Source organism: Trematomus bernacchii, unplaced genomic scaffold (assembly GCF_902827165.1).
Source record: "Trematomus bernacchii unplaced genomic scaffold, fTreBer1.1, whole genome shotgun sequence".
NCBI classification, from domain to species: Eukaryota; Metazoa; Chordata; class Actinopteri; order Perciformes; family Nototheniidae; genus Trematomus; species Trematomus bernacchii.
The window spans coordinates 1,894,715-1,921,473 of record NW_022987735.1 but is presented as its reverse complement, the minus strand read 5'-3'; the positions used below and the strand labels follow the sequence as shown (position 1 = coordinate 1,921,473).

The window sequence follows — 26,759 nt, the reverse complement described above, 5'->3', positions numbered from 1 at the left end:
AAGTTACCCAACCTTAACAAACTGTTGACTGACATGATCCCCAACTCCCTGTAGTCAAAGTCTGCTTTGCTTGCTGCTTTCTGAGGCGAGCATAATCCTACGTTCCTCACAGGAGCAGCGTAACCATGGAGGGAGAGACATTTCTTTCCCCCCAGGGCATTTATACAGTGGCTGGAAGGCTGTCATTAGCTTTGTGTATGTGTGAATGTCAGACAGGCGGTCACTGGGGAGGGGATCTGAGAATTGGGGAGAAATTGCTGGCCAATGCAGTACTGGAGGTGCCCTTGGCTCAGTTTAGTTTTTGTTCCAAGAGAGTGGAGACACAGTGGGGGGAGATGGTCTGCCGAATGCAGATTGACTGTGGAATATCAGGGAGCCATAACAGCCATCTTTGGGGCGGTCGGCATTTGTGTGTGTTTGTATATGCATCAATCTTTGTGGTCGTGTCTTGAATCCGTGTTTGTTTGCAGCCGTTGAGTGTCTAACCGTGTTGCTGTGTATACCTGTTGTTGAGTGTGCATGTGTTTGCGCATTTGCCTTGACAGTAATGAAAGGTTTGGAATTTGCTGCCGGTAGAGAGTTTATCATTACCCTAATCCCTCTGGAGAGATATTCTCTTGTCTAAACCTCCCACACATATCCTTCTCTGCTCTCGGGCCACCAGATAAAATGTGTTGTTTGAAATATGCTGTCATTTTCCAAATATAAAACATTATTGAATCAGAAAATAGTAGACTTTACTGTTGTTTCCCATTTTGTTTCCGTCCTCCGCTGATAGGATCACTGTGTTTATTCAGGCCCCTCTTATTTGCAAAATGTTGTTGATAAGACGTAGGAGGTGTTATTTTGTTCTGGCAATCCACTAGAGACCAAAGAATGAGAATCCTAATTATTCACATACTAAAGTGTCTATGATCATCTTATCTAATATCTATAATGCCGTTTTTTGTTCATATTTTCCTCTGGGACTAATTAGATTAGAAACCAAACATGAAATGGACATAACAATAAAGTTCCACCTGTCCTTCACAGCATTTGTTTTGCACAGGAAAAAGGAGAACTCTAGCTCTTTCGAGTACAACAACTTTCTGTAAATACAGGTCGAAGTGAAAGCAATGTGTGAGAAAAGGATTGTAGCAAAGCTGGGAGTATCTGGGCTCTCAAGCTGTGCTGCAGGGCACCTGTTCTAAATGCTAAATGTGTGAGCTAGTGATTGGTGCAGCGCTGCCAATATACGTCTATGAGAATAAAGTGATGGGAGTGTGAGGGGATTACAGCCATATGGGTGCTAGGGGTCACACAAAATACGACCATATTAGACCGTTTAAGATTATAAATGAAGCTGAGGGATGGAAATCGTTGCCTAGGTGTAACCATTTAATCACAATGTACCCAGGAGATAAGATTAGGCCGTAGCCGAAAGCTACTCTTCCTAGAGATGCTACTGAGCCCAAGGCATTTTGAGATCTCTAGTCAGCTGATAAAACTCTGTATGTCTCCAAAAAACTGTTTTTCTCACCATCATAGCCTCTAAACAACTAGGGTAGATGACAAGAGCTGCGTTATTGTGTTGAAAAATGTGCTGATTGGAATTTTATGTGCTGGATCATCATTTTCAAGCTATTTTGTGTCAGTTTTCACATTAGAGTGGTAGTTAGAAGCAGGTGGCTGCCCCATCCAGGCGCCTGCCAATAGATAATCGACCAAAGGCCCACAGCAGGGCCACATTGGTTTGGCAGAAGGGAAATCTGGCCCTCTCATCACAGCACAACTCATCTTCTGCTCTTTTATGTATGTTTTTAGGAATGCAGCGATATTTCCGCTTTAGCTGTCTTCATCTTCCCTTGAGTGCCTGTCATGAGTGTTGAGATCATCGTGCTTTTCGTACAGGCCACTCTGCACAGTGCAATCTCATCACTCCATCTAAATGAGAAGGTGTCTCCGCCCTCCAATCCCCCAAAGTCCCATTTGAAACAACCCCATTCCCTTCGAAATATTAATACTGGTGATGAGAGTCATCCACTCATAGATCAAAGGCTCTTGGCCGCCAAGCTGGAAGCAGCACAGTGGTAGAGGTTCATCGGTCCTCACCATCCCCCCTGCCTCATCAGCCTCCCCTCAGTATGGACCCCACCCTGACACCTGCTCCCACTGCGCTAATTTTTCTCATGATTGAGATATCAGTGTGCTCTCGGTTTAAAACATGGCATGGCAGTAGACTGACCCCAGAATGTAGTCGTGGATATTGTAAATCCTGTTTACATCCTGGAGTTTTGCACACATGAAACAACCTTTAAATAAAAGCCAACTGTAGCTTTGATTACAAGTCAGTCATTTGGATCAAAACCCCTCAAAACAAAACAGAACTGTCCAATGATTTCTGAGATTATCCTCATCTGTGGTCATTGGGATTTGACTATTAAGGGGAATCTGTTGATGGCAGCAGATTATTGCTAGGCAGAACTCCTGTTGCCGTCATTGGGCCATCTGTCCCACCTCAGCCAATGACACTGGAATGATACTCCACTAGCAATACATAATGCATGAAACTGCGCCTTGTGCATCTCCTCTGGTGAGTGTCACATCTAGTGAGCCTTTTTGTTTGGAGATAAATTAATCAAAATAAGTCCCTGATGGGCTTAAAAGCCTCTATCTAAAGGCTAATGCTAGCACGCCAGTCTTGAAAAAGTATGAAAACATGATCCTATTTTAACATACTGTCATTGTATTCTACATATCTGATGAATACACTGTGAGTGCCAGTTGTCATCATGACATTGCTTGCTGTTTCACATTGCATTGTGTTAATTGGTTACTCACCCACCAGCTGGAAGTAATGTTAATACACAGAGGGAAAGCCGCCATGCTAGCTTCCTGGAGAGCTTAAGTATGCCAGGGCATCTTGCATGCATCCCATGGCTGGAAGTGAACTCTTTGATGTGATTGCTTCTGAGAAACGTCATCATTTATTGATGCTTCCATTAAAGTAGCATAGACGTCTGTATAGAGTTGGAAAAGAGGAATGGGGCACACTGGTGCAAACATGAGCTTAAGAGCTAACTACACAGAAAATGCCCTTCTATCAACACCAACACCATTAGTCTTTTTCTCCCCAAAACCATAACTTCATATCTCTATTCCTACACCAAGCCAAAGAGAAAGACCAATTGAACCCATTGTTCATGTAGCTGATGCAAGCCAACATATGTTTGGTGCAACAGCATTGTTACCTAATGATTTTAGCAAGTTCTTTGAGAAGAATGAACTGACATGATGTTGAAAACTATTTAATGTTAAAAGTGGCTTTCTAGTTTCCTAATGCCTTGATTTGAGAAACATCTTCTTTATTATTTCAAGAAGTCTTGAGGTTACATTAACCTTTTATCAAAACAGCTTTGAGATCAAACCAACTTGCAAATAAACTTGCAAAACTAAATAATATGATTTTAGAAGATTGATTGCACAAAGTGTTTGGCGTAATTGTGTTTAGTGGGTTTAATCTTGATCTTTCATTTATGAATTCTTATTTTTCAAGAGTTATTTGAAAACATCAAATATTAACAGCCTAGGGCCTGCACAATCCCAACCAAATTGTCTCTAGTTCTGTAATTTCCTGTTTCCTTGCATCCCTCATTTCAAATGTCAGTGCCATCCCCATTAGGAACTGGCTCTAAATGGTGTGAATAATGGAAGTTATAGTAAAAAAAATGATACAGTAGCGACCAAATGCCGTATATGGATCCATGTCAAACCCCAAGTTGGTGAATGGTATGTTGCTTCAATTGGTGCAGGAGTGTCTTTGTGTGAATAGGTTAATGAGAGGCAAATTGTAAACGCAGTTATCCATCATTTAGCCATTTACATAATGTCTGATATTTATGTCTTCATTCTAGGCTCCGCCAGGGAAGTGATGGCTCCAGTCGAAGTCTCAAAGAAAATGATCCAGAAGCTGAGGGGCAAGAATGAGTTTACTGTGCTGGCGACCCTCAAACAGGAACATCTGAACTCTGGGGTCATCTTCTCCATTCATCACTCTGAACACAGGTAGGATCATTTTACATTATAACATGGTTAAAGGTGGCGTAGGTAATTTTGGAGAAACCAGCTCGAGTGCGCTAGAATTTGAAAATACACAACCGGAAAAAATCTGCCACTTCCTTACAGAGCCCCTCCTCCAACACACACAAACGCGCACATGACCAATGAGGGCACGAGATAAGTTTGTGCACAGATGGAAGGCTGACAGGCAGGTCGGCCATCCAGTTATTTTAGCCGGGCCGGCTAAAATGATTGGTCGTGCTTTTTACAGTAATACGGCTTCCACAGATGACATTTTTTATGGATTTTTTGTCAAAGCACTTAAGATATTCATTGCTATCGGGATGTTAAAAGCATTCCATGGAATATAACAAAAAGTGTATCTCGAGCCGGTTTCTCAAACTTACCTACCCTACCTTTAACATAATATGTTCCCTAATACATACAAAAGGGTAGTCTGTGCCAAATCAGTGGTGTATACAACATTAAAATACATTTAGAAAAATATGTATACGTGAAGTTCATTTGAGAAGCATTTTACGCGTTGAGAGCCCAAAATGAAACTGCTTATAAACCCCCACTGATAAACCATAATCAAAGTCTAAATGTAGTACCATTCTGTTTTTCTCTTATCAGCAGTCTGTAATATGTTGATTGAAATCGTAATATTTGTATTTGATGAACATTTAAATGTTTTACACGCCAGTCGAGTAAACAGAGCAAATCACCCTGTATGCCAACGTATTATTCACAGTCCATCAAAGATACAAACATTGAGTCTGGAATTGTTGATCAAAAACTGATGCGACACTATCTGCAGTCAGCATGCAAATGTTTTCCATTAGTTTGTGGTAGCTGAGCCGTTGGGTGATCAGAAAGGCAATCTGAATCCACATAATGCGTTGATTGAACAGTTTGTACATTAAAGTCAGTCCTGAGCAGAGACCGCGCAGGGATGTTAATGACTTTCCCCGCTGCTGATTAGCTCTCTCAGCCATTCATACGCAACAAAGCAGCACGGCATGGTTTCATTTAGAAACATAGCAAAGGAATAATTCAGAGTCAGAAGTGTACGCCAGTGCATTTATGGATGAATGTGCATGCATGGTTGGGGGAGTGTAAATCTATTCGATTCAGTTTGCAGATAAATCAATTCCTTTGCTACACTTGCATGAGTGTCTATTTTTCTTTTGAATAATGTTCCCACCAAATGACTTTTAAATAACTTTGTCTTTAAAGGCTGGGTGTGATGAGTGTGTATCGGCAGCTCTTTCCATTAGTGTCACTATGCTGGGTGAATCTCAGCGGTGTGGAGAAGAGGATTGTGCTGGAATACTAATACGCCAATGTAAAGAGTTGAACCTCTACATGTGGGCTTATTGTTGTGTGTTGCTGATGTTGCACTTAACAGTAATATAGTACCATTACGCTTGACTAGTGTTGTGATTAAACTCTAAATGGTGTTGCAAATCGGAGGGGATGTGAGTGCACTGCTTGTAAATGAGTGACGTGCATCTCTCAGCACTGCGCCGAAAGGAGACTCCAAGCTTAGACACTCTGATAATGCATCCAGGGTTTTCTTTGTGAACAGGAATAACTATATTCATTTTCAGTAATGAGACTTTAATGCAACAAGACATACGGTACAATACCAGGGATTGTCTCAGAGAAACTGTTATTGTATGGCTGTTACTAGAAGCAGGTTGCTGCCGCTTTGTTTCCGCAGGTTCCTGGAGCTGGAGAGCAGTGGCCAGCGCAGTGAGGTGCGTCTTCACTACCGCACCAAAGGCCAACAGCCCCACACTGAGGTGTTCCCTTACAGCCTGGCGGACGACCAGTGGCACAAGGTCTCTCTGGCCGTCAGTGCCTCTCATGTCATACTTCACATTGACTGCAACCGGTAAGAGGCTCGGTATGAATATGTGTATTGGATGTGTCAATCAAGATGCCATCAAGAAAACACAGATATGATTATTCGCAAACACATATAAGAGATTGTTATCAGCTCCAACACTAACCTTATTAAGTGGATTTTTTTTTTTTTCACCGTCATTATCAATTTCATAGGTTCCAATGTCATGGCAAGCCACCAACCTAGCAGTACTGCCCCATATGTTACTATATCTTACATAACAAATATTGGCCATTATTTTAAGGATTAAAATTGGTTTTATGACATTGAAATGTAAACATCCTAACTTCTTGTAAAGGAGAGCGGGAGAGACAGAGAAGTGTTGAGGTAATAATTCTGTGGTTTAGTAACTGCACGCCCCTGGACTCTGCCGCACATGATGTATAAAGAGCAACCTCTTCCAGTGTTTCATATAGGTTCAACTCAGGTCGAATGCACCCTGAGTTGACCTGCATCATCCGTGCATCTGCTGTATGGAAGAGGTGTTACTGTTTGTGTGTGAAGATCCTTGCTGGCACAATAAAAGGAGCAGAAGGCCACACCGTGGAAAGCATGTGGCTATCTATACCCTCCTCAGGGAAGGAGTTAAAGGAAGGATTTAGCAGGGCAGGACCTGAAGCACTGGGGGGATTATGTTATTCTAAATGAAGGAACAAAGTTTATAAATCAAAATTGAAAAAGTTGAACGGAAAATAGACCCATTTGTATTTGTTTTGCAGGATTTATGAGCGGGTAGTGGAAGCCCCCTACATGGATATACCTGAGGATGCTTCTTTCTGGCTCGGACAGAGAAACGCTGCTCATGGCTTCTTCAAGGTGAGCACCTGTGCAAACTTCTCTCTCTGTGTATGTGTTAGGGAATAATTTGCTTAGGTATTCAACCTTCAACCCAGTTCATCGTTTTCTCTCTTTACTGTCTCCTTTCTCATGGCATAGTTCTACGGCCTTGGGTATTGCTGCTATCTCTCTTAAGGAGGGGCAGCTTGGGCGCATTGTTGTTGCCAGTCTATGACAGAGCACAAGCCGCCATGAGGTAGTTTATTGTTCAGGGACGTAGGTTCCCTGGCGCACATTCTTTCCAATGGACGAGAGCTCTAGTTAGATTCAGGGTCCATAATTGTTTAGTCTCACTGATAAAGAATGTTGATTATTACACTCCGAACTAGTTAAAACTTCGAGCTGCAGAAAGAGTTCTTCAGAATTGGTTTGGCAACCGCTGTGTCAACTCGTGACACACCACCTGTCTTGTCAATTCTCCGGCCGTAACTCCAAATAAACCACCAGTGTTTGCCATCAACGCTCCAGCTCTCCTCGTGTCTCTCTGAGTCCTGTTTCCAATTGCTTCAGAAGGTTCCCCCACAGTATGGATGTTGATCCCTGCGCCGATCCATGTTGAATGATGGCAAGAACGAGTTATGCAGCTCTCCCACATCCATCTCTCCTCCCTGTTTGTTTGGCTTTTTTGGTTTTATTTATTGTAGCAGCTGCATGTATTTCTCAAGGCTTACCAGTTTAAATCGAGGTTTGTTCTGCGTACCCTTAGAATTGACTATTCAGTCATTATTTGTTTTAAGCCAAGTGAAATTAACCCAGCATCCTCCACAACACTGATTTGGGAGAAATCATTAAATAGACTCTGGACTATGCTCATTAAGCTTAGCATCAGTAAGGAGACATATATTGCCTCTTCCAGACTGGAATGCACTCAAAGGTTTCCCACCAGTGGAGAAATGTTGGGGCGAAATGTCAGCTTACCAGCAGCTATAACTATTTTAATCAGTCTGCTGGTGGCCACCCCTGTGTTTTATGGTGTTACGATGTGTGTGTGTGTGTGTGTGTGTGTGTGTGTGTGTGTGTGTGTGTGTGTGTGTGTGTGTGTGTGTGTGTGTGTGTGTGTGTGTGTGTGTGTGTGTGTGTGTGTGTGTGTGTGTGTGTGTGTGTGTGTGTGTGTGAAGTGGTTTGCACATTGTGTCCTGGTGGTTGAATTTCCGCCGTGTTAATTGGTAGATGAAAGAAGCCTTGGAGGTCACTCACTAATCTTGTCACGTAGCAGCATCTCTCCTCGCCACTCTCTGAAGCCTTGATTAGTTGCTAGGAAGGCACGTCTCCTTTTAAAACACACGCCTTCATTAGTACACACACACACACTCACACAGACAAACAGTCAATGTCTGAACGTGGGTGTCATCTGAAGACGAGTAAACCTCATCGCAAACAGAAATAGTAAAGGCTCTTATCAGAATGAGCGTATTTTCTTCACAGTCCACACACATTGTAAGAGAGCAACATATTTTTTCTCTTACTTATCTGCTGAAACATTTTTTGAATTTCTTCAGTGGTGTGTCATTTGCTGTGAATTATTTGTTGATGATGCAAATTGTTCCAACTAGAAACGCTGAAAACTACATTTAGTTTACCAAATGTAACAAGAAACAACACGCAAATGGGATTTTATTTCCTAGATGTTTTTCTGGTTTTGTTTTTTTAGTCCACGCAGATATATCTTCTCCTGAGTGTTTGTATTTCGTAGGAAATGTATGCTCTCAGTCTGCCACTTGTTGTTTATCACAGTCCAATTTCCGGTACAGATGGAAAAACATACATTGACGTCCCACATCCTACAGGGTGTAATGTATACTGCAGTAAACACAGAGAAAGCGCTTTGCAGAGTTTTTAAAGTTCTCTCTTTTTTGCAAGTGCCAGAAGGTGCAAAGTCTAGCAACCGGTTGTTTTGATAGTGGTGCATTACAACAAAGACTCTGCTTAGAGACACAGGGGAAATAAAAACTAGATTTTCATTTTATCCCTGTGTTCAAATATCTGTTTTTGTGTGGTCTAAAGAATATTTATGTTAGAAATACAAAATAATTCATAATAATTAAACATGTTCCCCTGTATTACATAATATTACACATTTTTTGACAATGTATTCGTATTTATTTTATAATTATTTTTACTTTTAAGGGATCTAATTTAATCTAAATGATTTGATTCAAATCATTGATACATGATGAACACTCACTCACTTCATGTGACTTAAACTACGTTCTCTGCAAAAAGCCTAGTTAGTAATAGCGCAGTATAACTCACAGATCACATGAGGTTAACTCTATGATGGAAAATGTGTCCCATGGCTGCATATGAAATGTATAGTCTTATGGTTTCATTACAAGTTTGACAGACACAACCCCGATCTGCTTCCATTTCAACACGTTGCCGTGGAAAATCAGCAAATCATTTCCGCAGGATTTTAAATTCATGGCCTGTAAATTGAAGTGGCAAGACAATTTAAAAAACAATTTCTCCTAAGTTGCACCGCTCCACTTCTGTAAGGGAAATAAATGCACTCAAGGAATGAAATGGCCCAGGTTTCCATGGCGACACAGTTTCTGTGTGCTTATGTGTTACGTGTGTGTGTGTGTGTGTGTGTGTGTGTGTGTGTGTGTGTGTGTGTGTGTGTGTGTGTGTGTGTGTGTGTGTGTGTGTGTGTGTGTGTGTGTGTGTGTGTGTGTGTGTGTTGTGTGTGTGTGTCTTTGGCCACAGGACGAAAGGCTATCAATTGGGTGTTATGAATGAAATTGATTCTGTATCTCCTGTTTATGCTTATCAGAGAAGATTTGAGTAAAAAAAGAAAAGTCCATCTCCCTAATAAAACTCCCACATTATTGGCTCTCTTAACTCTCTGTTATTGTCCGGTTATGAGATGATTCACCCGAGCCACAGCATATTATCTCCAAACTAACTTCTCCGTCTCCAACTCCCCAGATTGAAAAATAAATGTGCACTCTCTCCCGGATGCACTCCTGTCTCACTGTGTTCATTTTTATGATTGCTGCAGTTACCAAGGCTCTCATAAAAAGGGTTGTTGGATCTGTGTTTGCATGTTCTGCCAACACTTCGGTTCCATGTTATCTCATGTGGAAAATGAACCACAAGCACGCTCAGACCGCGTTGCCCCCACAGTCCTAATCCACTTACTACACATCACCATGCTTCAACTCATTTGTATTGCCTGTCTGCCTTCTGTAAGGTGACGTTCTCCTTGATTTAAATGTTGAATCTGTGTCTCTGTTTGCAGGGAGTGATGCAGGACGTGGAGATCCTGGTGATGCCACAGGGTTACATCGCACAGTGTCCCGATCTGAACAGAAGTGAGTGAAGCCTTACACATTAAAGAAGCATTTTAAGTATTTCATTTAATGATATTTAAATTACTTCTGGCTCTGATTTTGCAAGGCTCTTTATCGCACTGATTTGTTTTTCTTATTTAAATTACTGAAAGACTACTCACGGGAATAACACAACTTTAAACAGCTTTGCAAATGAGAAACAATTTTTCCCTCGATAAAACACTTTACAAAATGTTTTGCAGATAGCCAATCAAACGGTAAGAGGGAGGAATTGCCAAACTCTCTTCTGAACAATGATACTACAAAATGCAACTTTACGCAGCCTTTTTTCTATCGGTATAGTAATAGCTAAGGCAATTACAAGAGACTTCCTAGTGCAGTGATAGCCTTTTAAATTGGATGTTGTGATGATTCGTATTTGCAGGTGGCACTCATTTCTTTGTCCGTCTCGACATGGTGGCTTTTGTAGGTCATGCTTACTTTCCAGTTTGTTGCAGACTACGCGTAGACACTCAAACATGTAATGGTTTGACATGATTTTCCAACATATGTTTGTCCCCACGCATCCAAAAGTTGCCATAAGACATGGATTACTGCGGTTGACAGTAAATAATGTCCTCTTGTAGATCGGAACGGCTCAGAAAATGTTTCCAATGACAGAAAGTGAAGAGATAAAATGCAGTGTGCTGATGTTAGTGAGTCAGTAAATGATTAAAAATAAATGGGAGCCTTACATAACTTTGGTACTGTAGATAGCAATATTATTAACCAATGTTCCAGGATTTTTTATTATACGGTTGAAAAGTAATTATTTATTTGTAAAACATTCAACATTTCTTGAATGAAATATGTGCACTTTAATCTTTTACTAAAACATTCTTAATTTGAAATTATCATAAATTACGATGATTGCCGGTAATTATATTGTACTAAATTTCAGTATGCTGCATTGTCTCTTTTATCTCAGCATGCCCGACCTGCAACGATTTCCACGGACTTGTGCAGAAAATCATGGAGCTGCAGGATATCCTTGCTAAAACATCCAGCAAGGTAATGTAATGTGATATAACTTGACTTAATTTGACATTTATTCTGCAGTTGTAGCATTGTCTTTAATTTAATTGCCCTTTTTAATAAACTAAATTGGAAACTGTGCTATAATATACACTCAATGTGCTGCTTTCATTAATATTAATTGCAACAGGCGGTCAGTGACACCTTATCATTAGACATTAGTTGAAGTCTTTTCTGTTTTTATGCAGAAACTATGTGTATAAATGGGGTTAATGGTGTTTAATGACTTTCCTTTGTGAGGCCATTGGTCTGCTTTTGAAGCTCTGCTTTCTACAAGAGCATATAGACACACAACGAGGCTGCCTCTCATCTTCGCTCCTTCTTGCCTTTTGTTTTTTGGGGGCGGGTGGCGTGAGCAGCTGTCCAGGGCGGAGGAGAAGATGAATGGGCTCGATGGCTGCTATTGTGAGAGAACCTGCAGCGTCAAGGGGGTCGTCTACAGGGAGGACGAGGGCTGGACAGATGGCTGCAGGAACTGCACATGCACGGTGGGGCTTGTGTGTGTGTGTGTGTGTGTGTGTGTGTGTGTGTGTGTGTGTGTGTGTGTGTGTGTGTGTGTGTGTGTGTGTGTGTGTGTGTGTGTGTGTGTGTGTGTGTGTGTGTGTGTGTGTGTGTGTGTGTGTGTGTGCGTGTGCGTGTGTTAGAGTAATAAAAAGCAAGGGGAGGGCATGCAATTTTAATTAAGTGTGTGTGCGTAGTGCGCAGATGTGTGTGTGTCTGTATGTGTGTGTGTGGGTGGGTGCATAAAAGTGTGTGTGTGGCTAATAAATCAGGAATTATGTGCTTGTCATACTCTCCGTGTAGCTGTTGCATGCATACATACATGTTCGCTGGCATGTGAGCGTAACATATAATAAATAGCTATATGTGTGTTTCTCTGTGTGTTTCTCTGTGCGTGTGCATGTCTGCGCGACTGTGCCTTAGAGAAAGCAAGAACATACATTTTTCATCATGTCTGCAACATTCCGTGTTGTTTTGTGTTTGTCTGCACGCAGCACTTTTGTGTGTGTGCCTGTGTGTCTGCATTGACACGTTTGTTGCTCCCATTCACGATCTTGGCTTTTGTTTTGCTCATCACTGTGTTCAGGTGGGGGTGTGTGTGGGTGTGTTTTGCTAGGGTGGAGGTGCAGAGTGCAGGGGCCCTATTGTCGACAGCTTGTTTTCTCATTATTTTCCAGCATTAGAGGCGTGTTGCCCCAGTTACCCGGGAAAAGATACTGTATTGAAAAGCTCCACAGTGCTTCGGGATTAGATGCATCAACAACAGTGCTTAGTGATGCTCAATTCTCTCAAGGGTCTCCTTGGCGCAACATAAAGTGTGAATAATTGCTAAAAAGAGAATTAGAAGCGATTGGAGATGTGGGGCTTGTACCACATCAGCAAACAGATTTCACCCCTGTCAGTCTACTCAGCTTTTGGAAAATGTAACTCATTCGCTGCTTCTGAACTACTTCAACCATCCAATGAGATGCCTTCGCGCACCACTACCCAGCATGTAAAAAAAAATAGGAAATCACATATCTCTCAGTGCACCGCACCTAATTGCTCTTGACAGATGATAATTATCATCAGGGATTTGTTCTGCCCACTCATCCAATGAAATCGCTTCGTCCGCCAGGAACGGTGTGTTGCCATTCCAGGGCTGCGATTAAGGAATTAGATGGGATATGTTCCTTACCTTATGGGTGGCAATTAGCTGCGACCTTTGAAATTCAAAGGTCATGCATTAAGATGTTATCAATTATGTGGATCAGGTTCATAGATGTTGCTGTCACAGAGCTTTCATCCGTGGAAGCAGTGTTAATTACAGGCACAGCCGGAGAAAAAAGATAGCATTAAAATATATTACATTTACAGGTTGCTATGGAAATCTACTTTAGGTTATGATTACGGTTGTAAAGAGTAAGCACACCTTTGAATTCTGCCAGTATTATCCCTTCCAGCGTCTTAAGTAATTAAGTAAGTGGCTTAGTCCCACCACCATTTATGATGCTGATATTTAAATGCTTTAATAGAAGGTGTTTATCAAGGTGTCTCCTTAACATTGTGAGCCAACTAGAAAGACAACTTTTGATTTAATTGTAAAATGTCTGTTGGTATTAAAACACAAATATCACAATTCTGTATTCGAGTATCCTCTTAAAACATGTTGTGTTTCCCCATCTTTGAACAGCATTTAGTTTTCCAAGTCTATTGTAACGCAAGTGATCAAACAATTTGCATTTCTTTGATTGAAAGCAAACATATCATTGAAAATTCCACTGGAAATGTATGATACAACAGATTGAGCTCACATATGTAATCCCTTACATTTTACAGAAGAAGGCATTTTATTTGGTCACAAACATCTTTGGATAGTAATGGATATGTCGTGCATTATATTGAAATACATTACATACACACATTACATACATTTCACAATTGTATTCAGTTCAATGGATCCGTGTCAAAACATTGTAAATCTTTAAAAAAGAGGCTATCTAAAAAAACATCATAAGGATCTCTCCTTGATAGTGATGTAATATCCATCCCAATGAGCCTGAGTAATCCAGTATCCTCTTCAAACAACGTGTTGTGTTTCTCTCTCTTTACCAGAATGGCACAGTGCAATGCGAGTCCATCTCCTGCCCTCCCCCTCAGTGCCCGGCGGGCACTGCGCCTGCCTACGTGAAGGGTGCCTGCTGCAAGGAGTGCCAGCGTGAGTGGAGTACCCTTAACCCCGTCACCCTCCTACACTCATACAATCATGGACACAATTGAGAACAAACACACTCACACACATAACAGCCCAGCAACCTCCACCAGTACCACATTTAGAGCACGCATCACGCCTCCACAAGGGCTGCCTGACAATTGACCAGGGCTCCGCTGTGTTGCTAAGCTACCTCCTAACATGCCTCTTGAGATGAGTCCATCCTTTTGCATATACATGGCCTAATCAATTATTCACTAGCTGGCTTCAAAACACAGATGGCCACCAGTCACACTGACATGAGCCAGTATATCTGGGATCGCTGCATGTCATGTAAAGTAGTTCCTATTTATGGCAGGCATGTTAAAGCTGGTAGAAAACTAAAGAAATGTTAAATGCCTGAAATGATGTACACCCTAACTGGCAATAGTGTCTTTTTAAATGTCCATTTTTTTACTTTGAGCGCTGAAATGTTCTCGCTAGATAAATAATTCTGTTTCATCACAAATCTACATAGAGGGTCTGTTTTTTTTCCCACAAGACTTTGAGTTCAGCAATGAACTCTTATTAGCCTCCTCACCGCGGCACTCATCATCTCATATTCTTTCAATTCCCTTTTCAATAAAAAATGATTTCACAGGATATTATCTTTTCTCACCCCATCATTCTTCTGGTATTAACCCTAATGAAACTTAAAGAAATGTAATGTATTTACTTTAAGAGGTGGAAAAAAGCTGTTAATGTATAGAAAAGGGAATAATTCATATGAATTCCGTATTAATAAGCGTGTTCCCACCTGTGACTTGTATAAGGTCACAGGCCATATGAATGAGGCTTTACATATTTATAATATTTCTTTGAAGATCTCACTCCACATCTTGTGCATGCTGACTTCACTTGAGAACTGCCTCACCACACACTCCCACACACTGCTGCTCTCCTGCTTCCTTGGCAAAGTAAATAGTAGACAAGAGTCTTTATCAGCACGAAACCATTAGTCCTGGATCCTAATCAGCACACCTCGGCATCATCTCCAATGACCCATGGGTCGTGGTTGCAACGCAGGGGTTTTGAAGCATGACTCGAAATCTGCTGCTGTGTTACACAAATATAAACACGTAGCTGGTAATCCCCTTAAACTCAACACCCCTGTGCTTACTTATCTCAACGAGGTAGACAAACACACAGCTAATTACGCATGCTAAGGCTTTGGAGAGAGAAGAGTGCCGCAAGTTTCCCTACTACAAAGACATGATTCGCTCTCCAAATTAAAGCCTTATCTGGCAGCACAAGGACTTGCAGGGAGGAGTTCTGAGTCTGCTTTTTTTTTCTGATGGTCTGTCAAGTAGAACGTCAAATGGCTGTTTCAGAAGTCCTTCGCTTTCATGATACACCGCTTTGTGATAGGGCCCGACCGGCGGTGTCAATCATTCCTCTTCCTCATATGAGTCTGAAGCGGTTTGACCCAGACTGCTCATCAAACATGGCCTTCTTGCCCATTTGAATATTTTTCGCACCAGCCCCCGCCCTAAAATTGTATGACATGGATTCTCCTCTGCGTTGCAGTGGGCAGCGCTTTCTCTCTCCACATGTTAATTATTTCATCACTTCCTTAGTTGCTTAATTGGGTTTGATATGCTTGCTTTTGTTTATCACAATTTACCTCAGGACTTAAAAAGAGATTGTATTATGCATAAAACAGTACTGTTACATAACCCTAGTTTTCCGCCAGAGTCCATGTCTACAAACAAGTCTGGATTTGACCTTAATGTGAATATATTTGGGGGGCAGTGGGATAATACATCATTTATATGATGAGTTTATTAGGGAGTTGCTTTAAAAATAATAAATGAAAATGTACGATAACTATTTTAATTAGGTAATAATACAGGTGATATGTTTTGGAAAAATAGGGGTTATTTTTTCACATTTCCTTTTCCTAATGTGTTGTAATCACAGTGAGCTAAATTAAAACAAAACAATGAATAATACAAAATAAACTGAGCATTTCTTCTACAAACAATGTCACAAATGTATAAAATCAGCAACATATCAAAGCAATATGCACTTCAATTGCGTTTAGTCACACACACCCTTGGATTGGTTACATCATGCATTGCATTCACATGCACTGTAACAGCTTATCATCTTGAATATGATATTAATTACATATATTTTCAACGGAGCGATGTGCTTTATAAATGGGCTTATTTATGACGTGTTTGTGTGTTTATTTAGTGTGTGTATGCTGATGATGTTTCTGTGTCTACCACCCAGCCGTCTGCCTGTTTGGTGGAAGAGAGATGGTGGAAGGGGATCAGAAGGCTGTGCGCGACTCCTCTGGCAGGTGCCTGCTGTTTGAATGCAGGGTAAGTCATGGAAACACACACACACACACACACACACACACACACACACACACACACACACACACACACACACACACACACACACACACACACACACACGATTAGTATCAATCCGATGCAGGATGAGAATCAACAATAGCTGACTCTAATAACTTCCATGTATCCGTGCATGACAGCTCACTAAATACTCATCCCACAGCTAGCTTGGCCCAACCAGTGAGGATAAATCAAACCTCAGCGAGCCAGCAAGCAGGATTGTCCACTTCAGCTGCCTTTCATTGATCTGGCTTCTCAGCGTTTTCTTTTGTGATGTCAAGAAATTGGCAAAATCCTTCTAATTAGGTTTACATTTGTAGGCAAGAGTAATGCAACTGTCAATCATCAGATGCCGTCGCCATTCTTCAGTAGCAATCATCAGATACCACAGTGGTCCCAAATGCTATTCATTCCCAATTATTCAGAGTTATGGTGGGCTTTTGTCTCACGTACCAGATGGGTGGGTCGCTCACTTTTGGGAGTAATTCACTTGATGACATTACGCCAGACAGGCCCAATCAATCACAGAACAGTGATTTGAAGTTTCTAATCATCCAACTCTATTGTATTAACCTGCCCCCTCCATGAGTTCTGCAAAGCCCCATTAGAATCTGCAGTTTCAGACAGCTGTCTGGCTTGCTTGCCCACACCTGGCCCATCTGTAGTTCCAGTTAACTGAGTGGCAGTCCTATAGGCAGATCAAAGAAATGGGGACGGGGAGTGCTGTCAGTCAGCCCCTCGCTGCAGACTCCTGCAGGCTTCCCCTGACAGCTGCTTGTCACGCCTCTGATCTTCTGTCTGGGGGTGGGTAGAGGGTGGCAAGAAGTAGAAGGTGCGGCTTGTTTGGAAAGTTGTTTGGGGACTTTTAGGGTAACTTTGTTCCAGAGAGCATGATCTGTGTACAAGTCGAGGTCATGACACTTCATGACTGACTGGTTTAAGATTATCCTCAAGTAAAATATTTGTGCTCTACAAATAGATAGAACTGCCTTTTGTATTTGTCCAACTGTGTCTAATGTTAATGACTCTTAATTAGCATCAGTCAGAGGGACACGGATGAGATCATTAGAGAGACCTGCCAAAGGCATGCTGGGAAAAGGAACCCCCTAATCAAGTTTTACTCTCCGACTAAACACACACGCAGAGATAATCCGCAAGATTGATTCACTGTTTGTATTATAAAGATGCATCATGAATCATTATGTAAATCATTGAGAATAAACAGGAGAGGAAGACAGATTTGATTTCCTTCCAGAATTAGTTTTGCTGGGAAAAAACCCGGCTATTGACCAATAAGTAATTGGTTTGTAATGAACACACAGGGGAAAGAGGGAACACAATAGAAGAAGAATTTCCTTTATAATTAGATTCAGGCCCTTTGCAAATGAAGGGGCAGAGTGGACTCAAGAAGGAGCTCATGGGGAATGTTTTCTCTGCCATCACAGGACCGGACCATGCACCGCGTGGTTCCCAGCGAGCCCTGCCCCGAACTCAACTGTGCCGAGTCGGAGCAGATCACCTTGAATGGCAGATGCTGCAAAGTTTGCAGAGGTATGGAGGACACATCGGCCTTCATGGCATCACTAAGTTTCTTATTTTGAATTATTACTGGGTTTCATCTTACATTTTAAGCAGTAATCTGGTTTTCAGCATGAATCTCTATTAATATTATTTGACTACTGTATATATTGCAATATACATATTTAACATATCAATTGTTGTTATATATTGTAGTGCAATGTGCATTTTTACTTCAACCTCTGTTTATAGATCTTTTTTTTTTTTTTTACTGTATTTAATTTCTAAGTGTTAAAAAATCGAATTTCCTCCCGGAGATAGTGTTTCTTAATTTTATAATGTTTAACAATAATTTTCTATAGATGAACATGATTATTTTAAGTTGCTAGTTTCCCCATTTCAGTTTAGATGGAAGTTTTCTGGCAATAACTAAAGTCAATGACTGCCGGTTGCAGCATTTCATTCTAAAAAACTGCAATAATACAAACCATCTGTGATTTGTAGGAATTTGGCTGAAATCTTGTTAATGTATTATTTATAGGTTTAGCTCAAATCCCTCCCAGTATCTGCAAAACTTTAAAAAAATGTTCCCTTCAGATTATAAAGTCAGATTTAACTGAGGGAAATATAGCAAATGACTGCCTCTTTGCCCTAATGTGCCTTAAGAAGGAAGCCATGGTATGGATGCTCAGACAAACGACTGTTATACTTTGACATGACCTTTCCACTGGCCCTTTATGCCTCCATCACTCCGCTCCTCATCTCTCCTCTGGAGCTCAACCTTTCCCTCTGCGTTCCTCCTGAAGGTCATGACTTCTGCTCGGAGGGCCACGGCTGCGTGGAGCACTCTGACTGCGTGAACCTGGAGGCGGGAGACTGCTGTGTTTGTAAGGATGGCTTCCGCCCACTGCGAGATGATAATGCCTACTGTGAAGGTAAGGCATGGCCGTGACTTTCAGCTGAAGTTTATTTGCCCTCCGAGAGGGGATGTGTGGATTTTGTTTGTGGTTGTGCCTGGGCTGCATCAAAGGGGTCATGAGAGGAACCTGTTCTCTGCTGTATGGCTAGGACGCAGAATTCGGAAACAAAAATGGATTACAGTCAAATAATAAAACTTGTTTGACATTGAAATCATGCAGTGGAAAGTCTTGAGGGTGCGGAGTGCATATACATCGATTTTGAACTCTTGAAATGTATTGATTATGACACTCTGCTTTGAGCTGGTTTATGCCAGTTGTGTTGTTTCTTTTATTCCTCCCGGGGTCATCTCACACTAATCATATAAGGAAATGTGACAGCTTATTGTACACCTTTTAGAAGAAACAAAATCAACTTCCAAAGACTTAAGAGAGGTTCAAGGTAGACAATCAAGCACAAAGAATACAATTGATATGTTTTAATGAAAAGGTAACTAGTATCTACTGATCTGACACCTTTATTGTCCCTTTACTGCCATGCTGCTACTATACTTGTGCGGCTTAAGTAAGTTTGATTTGATTTTCAATGAACAATTAATTGTTAAAAATAGAAATGCATACACAGCAAAAAGATAATGTAGACATTTGCTAAATACCCATGAATACATTTTTCCAATTCAGGCTTTTATCACATAATCCCTTTGCGATGGGACACTGTAATCCCCTCATTATTTGTGTCCACAACACACAATAACTGCTTTTCATTATTATATAAGAGACTAATGTTTGTTTTCTCAGTGAGTTGATCAACTTGTGATACAAACACATGCTTAAGGGCTTAATGTGTGCATGCATTTAGTGTCACTCTGCTGGTGGAGTGATAAATGTCACGCCATCTGTCATTAGTGAGGTCATGTGACTAATTGCACACTAAGACTCAGATATCTTCAGCTAACGTTGCACTTATTATGTAACACACAATGTAAACGATTAAATCAGCGCTGCTGTCTTATACAAACAGCGCATGTTTCCTTAAATGGCCTTTTGAACATCCACATGAAAAACATGCTGCATACCTCATTGAGCAGGTCATTTTTATGATGATGTTCAAGTTTTGAAAAACCTGCATAGAGTTCAAACGTTCATTCTCTAAATTGACGATGCTTCAGCTGAATTCCCCCTCTATCATCTTGACTGCATTTCACGAGATACATCGTTAAAAAATGATGACCATATCATCTTAAATGCTATCCTGCAGTAAAATATGTAGTAAACATCATGTCATAACTGCTACCCCTGTGCATCGCTGCTATTAATGAGCAAACATGGCATCAAAGTTATTCAGATTCCTCTGCCTATGACCTTGACAGCTGCCTTGTCAATATACAGCCTTCTTGATCTTCCTCCTGCATTGTGTGTGTGCCGTTTTAGAGCATCTGTTTGTGAGAAAAATGCCTCGGCCTATTTATTTTATCTGCAGTCCACACACTCCCTGTTATATATTCGCTGTCACCTTCATCAAGATGAGGCTTAAGTGTCAGGTTTTTGTTAAACAGGGAACTAAATGAAGAGTAGTTGTTCACAGCTTCTGCAGTGGCTAGGTAATTAGACGGTCTTAGTATATCTGCATACATTAAGATAGTATCTGTGTTACAATTATACGAAATGATTCTGTTAGTTGTAGGTTTTGATCACATAGCAAATGCTTTCCTTAATCACCATACCAGTGTTGAATTATGGTCTCTTTCAAAAACATAATTCTTACAGCGGTGGAAGGTCATTTACATTTATTTAAGCACAATGCTACAGTATAACTTTATATTAGATTTGTTGTTTTATATGGAGATTCTTTGTTTTATATTTTATGTATGCACCATGACATCAAGTCAAATTCCTCGTATGTGTGAACCTACCTGGCAATAAACCCGTTTCTGAGGCAACTCTCTACTAATTACTTCTCAGATTAAGATTTAACATAAAAAACATCTGTTAGAAAATGTAATGCTTTGCCTAAGGAACAGAACAGTACTCACAAAGTACATATGATAATTTAACAGTAATCAGGGGAGATCCTTTAGGACTATTTTACTCTGTATCATATTTTCAATTTGTAAATACAGGTGTTTTTGTATTTGTATATTTTGTATATAAGCTCTACAGAGTGATACAGTATACTGTCTTTCAGCTCATTGTATTGGTTCCTGATTCACTTTCATCACTTCCATCAACCTGTTGATAAATCAGCTGTTAAGGCAAGGCAAGTTTATTTATATAGCACATTTCAACACAAGGCAATTCAAAGTGCTTTACAAAAATGAAGGACATTAAGAAAATGGCATTAAAAAGCAAAGATGCAGTGCAGTTTAAGATATGAATTTATCAATTAAAAGCAGCGGCAAAAATAAAAGTTTTCAGCCTGGATTTAAAAGTAGTAAGTAGTAGTAGTAGTACTAGTAGTAGTTAACCACTACTATAGCAACTAGCTGGTGTAGAAACCCGAGCATTTAGCAGCACAATATATAGATATTTCTATAGCAGGGGGTGGATATGAAAACAGAGCTTAAAAACTGTGAATATTAAACAATAGTGGATGCTTATAGGAATGCTGTTGCTCTGTGGTTCGCCATATTGACTTTTTAAAGAGCTAATATGTCAGTGTTGTGTAGTTTGAACGTTCCCGCCCCACAGTTTTTATACCCCAGTTTGTCTTTGGGTAAACAGAAGTGGTCATTCTTTGAAAATTGCCTCACAATCCATTTAATCTAGGTGTTAAAAATGAAGATAAACCATGACAACCAACATATGACTCTAAATTGGTCCTCCGTCAAGGCTAGATTTATTTTCCACTCACAAATTAACATTCTTTGCTCTGAAAATATGCTGAAAACAACCATCAAATATTCCGTATTCTAGTCCGTGTCGCAGCTCGGTTGCTTTTCAATTAATCGCTATCACTTGTGCAATATCCAAAGACATGTTCCTCGCAGGTCGTTGTTTTAGAAAATAAGCATAGAGCAACACATCCCATTACCAGTGTGAAACTAAGTACACGCAGACACACTCGTGCCCCCAACATCAACAATATTCACCTCAAGAACAGCCTGACTCTCGCTATGAAATTGGAAGGCAGTGTTTGTGGTGAGTGTTTGCGTCAGAGACTGCACAGAGAAACCTGAAATCGACTCAATTTACTGATGGAGTTCTCTCAAAAGCAATCGATGTTAAGTGTGTGCCTGTAACTTATGATTCTGTGTGTGCTGTGTGGAAAATGAAACAACTGTCTTGCCAAAATATTGAGGATCCTGCAGATGGATGAGAAAATGCCTTCATGTAATAGATACACTATTGTGTGGCTGCTAGGACATGTGCTAATAGATGGGTGAAATTGTCTGCTCTCAATTCTCAATGAGTTTCAAAACAGTCATGCCTGTGAGATGAGATGCGAACTTAGAGGCAATTTTATGTATTAAATACAGCAGAGAGATCATGAAGCAGAACGACGGAGAGAAGCACAGAAACATAGGTTTTTACAAACATACACACACAGAAGCTACGTCTTTTTAATCTTGTCAAACAAAGACAAACATCACATAACGCAGAGACAGATACTAGCTCTTTAAAACATTCCTAGGTCAGAGATGGGCTCAAAATAGCCGATGAGATCACTTCTGTGTAAATTTTTCATAGAAGCAGCAGTAGGGAAAACTCAAGGGGATACTAGCCCTGCCTTTGTGTAACTCTGTGTGTGTATGTGTGCAGGTGTGTGTGTGTGTGTGTGTGTTAGAGCATTGAGTTCTCCAACAGAAAAAAAGAGCCCAGTTATTTCTTTTGCGGTGCAGCCAGGCTGAAGGCTTATTTCGCTACATGCATGCGTGTGTTTAGGACAGCATTAGACGGAGGGGCGAGCAGTGGAGAAGTGACAGACTGTGTGATTGTCTGTAAATTGAACAATCACTATAGTTCAATGTGTTCAGATAATACCATTATTCATCTCAGCATTGTAAAGGACTGCAGACAGAGAGCAATATCCCATTGTTGTCTGGTTTTCAAATGCCCTACTTAAGAAAGTCTCCACATTCCAAAATAGGGCTGCTCGGGTGTTTTGTGTGGCACCCATTTGGGAATTGTGAAATACAAAATAATATCCTGTAGAACCGAGGAAATAGAAAGAGACAACGTAAAACAGGCTTTTATTTGTCATGTGAAGCGTATCCTAGATAGTGTTATTTTACTAACTCACTTCATCAGGGAACAGTGCACATTGCTGGAAAACAGATTCATATATCAGATATCAGATATTATATATTTATGTTCACTACAATTAGAGACACATATAGATAGATTATATAGAGGCTGTGGCTCAGTGGAGGGTGATGGACTTTGAATCAGGGGATAGCAAGTTCGAGTCCCACTGCAGTCAGCATGTCGTTGTGTCCCTGGGCAACACACTTCACCCCAAATTGCTCCTGTGGGGATTGTCCTCAGTACTGAATGTATGTAAGTCGCTTTGGATAAAAGCGTCTAACAAGTAACACTTAATATAGTTTGATAGATTTGAAGACAACAAGATTTAAGGGCTGGTTCCCCCAATACAAAAATAAAATGTTCTCAGTCTTTTGGTTTCTAGAAATATATATATATAGATATAAAACACTACAACAAATATCTCACTCTTAATTGGTCCTGGGTGAATGCTAGATTTTGTTCTTCTCACTCATTAAGTATTGTTTTGCCTTAAAATGTACTGCTGAAAACAACAAGAACATATTCTAATACTTTTTTCCTGCAGTTTGGATGCTTTTTGTTTCCTGGTCTTCACATGTGCATAACCAAGGACATTTAAAGCAGTTCATCAATTCATTATTTAGAAATAAGTTATCTTGTATTATTATATGTCCAACAAATCCCATGAGGAGTCCAAAACATGCAATATATTTGTTTGGACCCTGTAGTATTTTTGACTTTTTATTTTAATTATCCAGCATATTCTATATTGCTTTGTTTATATTGTTTATATTTGATATAATATTTTTCATTTTTTCATTTAATTTGTAATTGTTAATTCTCTTTTCCACTTTTTTAAGTATTGTATTTTAACGTCTGAACACACTTCTGCTTCTGTGACGAAAGAATTTTCCAAATTGGGATCAATTAAGTATCTATCTATCTATCTATCTATCTATCTTTTTTGACTGCCCCATTGTAAGATCCTGTTATGTGAAAGATTGTATTAAACAGATCACAGTTTTATAAAAAGCTCAGCTGGACACCAACGTTTTAGGCAAACATTCCTCACTGTGCTCTTGTTCGGGAATACTTTCAGATGTCATTTTGTAACCTTTTATGTGTTATTTAGAGCAACAGGATGGTGTTTGTGAAATTGATTCATAATATAAACTACAGTGCCCATGTTCATTTTATTGAAGGCACATGTCAGCCAGCCAGTGTGGGTGCTCATTGAAGTGTTTTATAATAAAAAAAGGTCAGCCCGCTTGCACACAGAGTAAGGTTTTATCGCTTATAAGCCACGGCTGTGTGTGTGTGTTTTTGTGTAAGCATATCTCGTGCAAACACAGAACGATCGGATTTCCGTCGCTCTCTTCTGAATGTCACAAGGTGGCAGCAGGCTAATTGGCGCTGACTGAAGAGCACGGCCTACTCCGAAACCCAATCACTGCCGGGATGAGCCTCGAGCCTCTGGGCTTCCCACCTGCTAGGGCCCAAACACCCCCCACCCCTCAACACACACACACACAAATGAATCACACACATGTAGACGTAGTCAAACATACACACATTCTGTCTGGCTGTGTGTGTTTGAACACACGTCGCCTCTATGACCCTGCTGAAAATGTCACCAAAAACAGACAATCCCACCATCATCCAGGCAGCCCCCTCCAGTGTAAATAACAGTGTCTGGTTAACCAGTATCCTTCAAATGTCACATGGGAAACATCTTCTCTCTACCCCCTTTTCCGGGTCAGCTGACACACATCCTTGGACTGCTTTAAACTCAGGAGGATATCTTTTTTTAATTGCACATTTAAACCTCCATGATTACTGGATGATTCTGCTGTACACGCTTTATGTCCCGATTTAGGTGTTGTGGGTTTTGTGGAGTAAAACCTTGACACAAGGACATAGTACATTTACTTAAGTACTCCAATTCCAGGTACTTGCACTTTCCCTGCCTACGTGCAGCACTTTAACTTGCAGAGTAGTATATTTTCCGCATTTTACTTCAGAAAGGATCCAATTTATTTCCATGACTGTGCAACACAATTGTTTATTGCCTAATTATTCATTCAACTAACAACTCATCAATGAATTTTGAATCGTACAACCAAATCCAATTTATTTTTATAATGTAAAACTAGTTGAGCTCAGCAATTTTCTTGCATTTGACCCAGTAATAAAGGAACAATGAGCATGGTGAATAAATCAGTTAATGCATAACCACATCTGAATAAATTAATGATCTCTATGTTTATCCCCGCAAACAGTAGGCAAGGCAATTTTATATGTAAAACATGTTTTTATTACCCAGTGTAATGTGTAAACCCAGTGTGGTGTACATTAAAACACGCAGAGCAACGAGTAACATTTACAGAAGCGTATATTTAGAAAGAAAATACAACCATAAAATAAAATAAACACATAGCAACACATTATTGAACCAAATCTTTGCAAGGCAAGCTTCTTTGTTTAACAACTTTAAACAAGGTAATTCAAAGTGCTTTACATAAAACATTAAGGCATAAAGAAGAGAACACAAGGTGATATAAAAATACGCTTTAATAAAATACATGTAATATTTTCTTTTTGAAATGGGTGTTTACGTATACATGTTAAGACTTTTCAGTTTCTTCTGTGATTGTTGTTTTATTGCTCGATTTTAATGTGATTTTTTACTATATTTAATTTTTTTTACTACCTCTGTAAAGCGACTTTGAGCACCTGTAAAAGCGTATTTTAATAAATGTATTATTATTAAGACAGATTAAACAGTAGAATTAAAAAAGGACCATGCAAGAAAATACATGAATGTAAAGAGAAAATATGTTTTATGCCAGATTTAGCTATAAGCTCAGTTCCATGTACAAACACTGAAAGCAATTATACAGACAGATCAAATACAGCCTACACACAGTGCGTTACAAGATATAGTCCTACAGTTAACCAATACAATGCAGGTGTTACAAACAAATGTTTTGAGCCCTGATTAAAAAAAAACAGTTATAAAACATCCGTCCGTCATAGAGCTCTGAAAGCCGCTGTGCTTCCTGTGAGTCATTGTTCAGACCTCTGGCCTATAGGCTGCTCTCAGTCACAGCTTGACGAATGATGGATCCTAATGCTCCATCGATTTGCTCGTGGTGGAAAATCTTTCCAAGTTTAATGAGAGCCTTGATGGAGAGCAAACCCCCATTCACGCTGACACACGTAAACAAATTAGTTTGGTCTACGAGATGCACCATGCTTCATTTACGGCATGCCATATCAAATTGTGCTAAATTAATGTTTAATTTGACGTATAGACACACACACACACACACACACAGACACACACACACACACACACACACACACACACACACACACACACACACACACACACACACACACACACACACACACACACACACACACACACACACACACACACACACACACACACACACACACACACACACACACACAAAATCCACCACCACACGTCATTCAAGGCCTGGTAGATGTTTTGGCTTTGATGATGGCTTTTCAGTTTGGGTGGTTCTTTATGTGAAAGTGATCAGGCTGTCATGTGTTAAATATATTCAGATATTGTGTGCACACATTGACAAGAAACACATTTTCTCAAATTTCCACCAGCTTAGACACGCACACACCTTTGATGTCCATTGTTTTGAGTCAGGTAACAGGCTTCTAAGTGTTTACAGTGATTGATCACAGTATGAGTGTCTGGTATTTAGACAATGACTGTGCTCTCAATATGCAGATTTTCACTCTTGTCGCTTCTTAATGAGATTCTTTCCACTCAGTCATCTTAATTGCCTCCCGCTCCAACCCAAA

At 40.2% G+C, this 26,759-nt stretch overlaps 1 protein-coding gene across 1 annotated transcript in view; it reads left to right on the top strand.

Annotated features, from left to right (window-relative positions):
• The window catches only part of nell2a (neural EGFL like 2a), a 79,257-nt gene that overhangs the window by 4,986 nt on the left and 47,512 nt on the right, over window positions 1-26,759 (top strand). Inside the window, exons 3-12 of the mRNA XM_034145932.1 lie at window positions 3,894-4,044; window positions 5,765-5,938; window positions 6,670-6,766; window positions 10,029-10,101; window positions 11,048-11,130; window positions 11,514-11,642; window positions 13,750-13,852; window positions 16,124-16,215; window positions 17,697-17,802; window positions 18,576-18,704. Of these exons, the coding sequence (XP_034001823.1) occupies window positions 3,894-4,044; window positions 5,765-5,938; window positions 6,670-6,766; window positions 10,029-10,101; window positions 11,048-11,130; window positions 11,514-11,642; window positions 13,750-13,852; window positions 16,124-16,215; window positions 17,697-17,802; window positions 18,576-18,704 (1,137 nt within the window). The remainder of the gene's footprint in view (window positions 1-3,893; window positions 4,045-5,764; window positions 5,939-6,669; window positions 6,767-10,028; window positions 10,102-11,047; window positions 11,131-11,513; window positions 11,643-13,749; window positions 13,853-16,123; window positions 16,216-17,696; window positions 17,803-18,575; window positions 18,705-26,759) is intronic.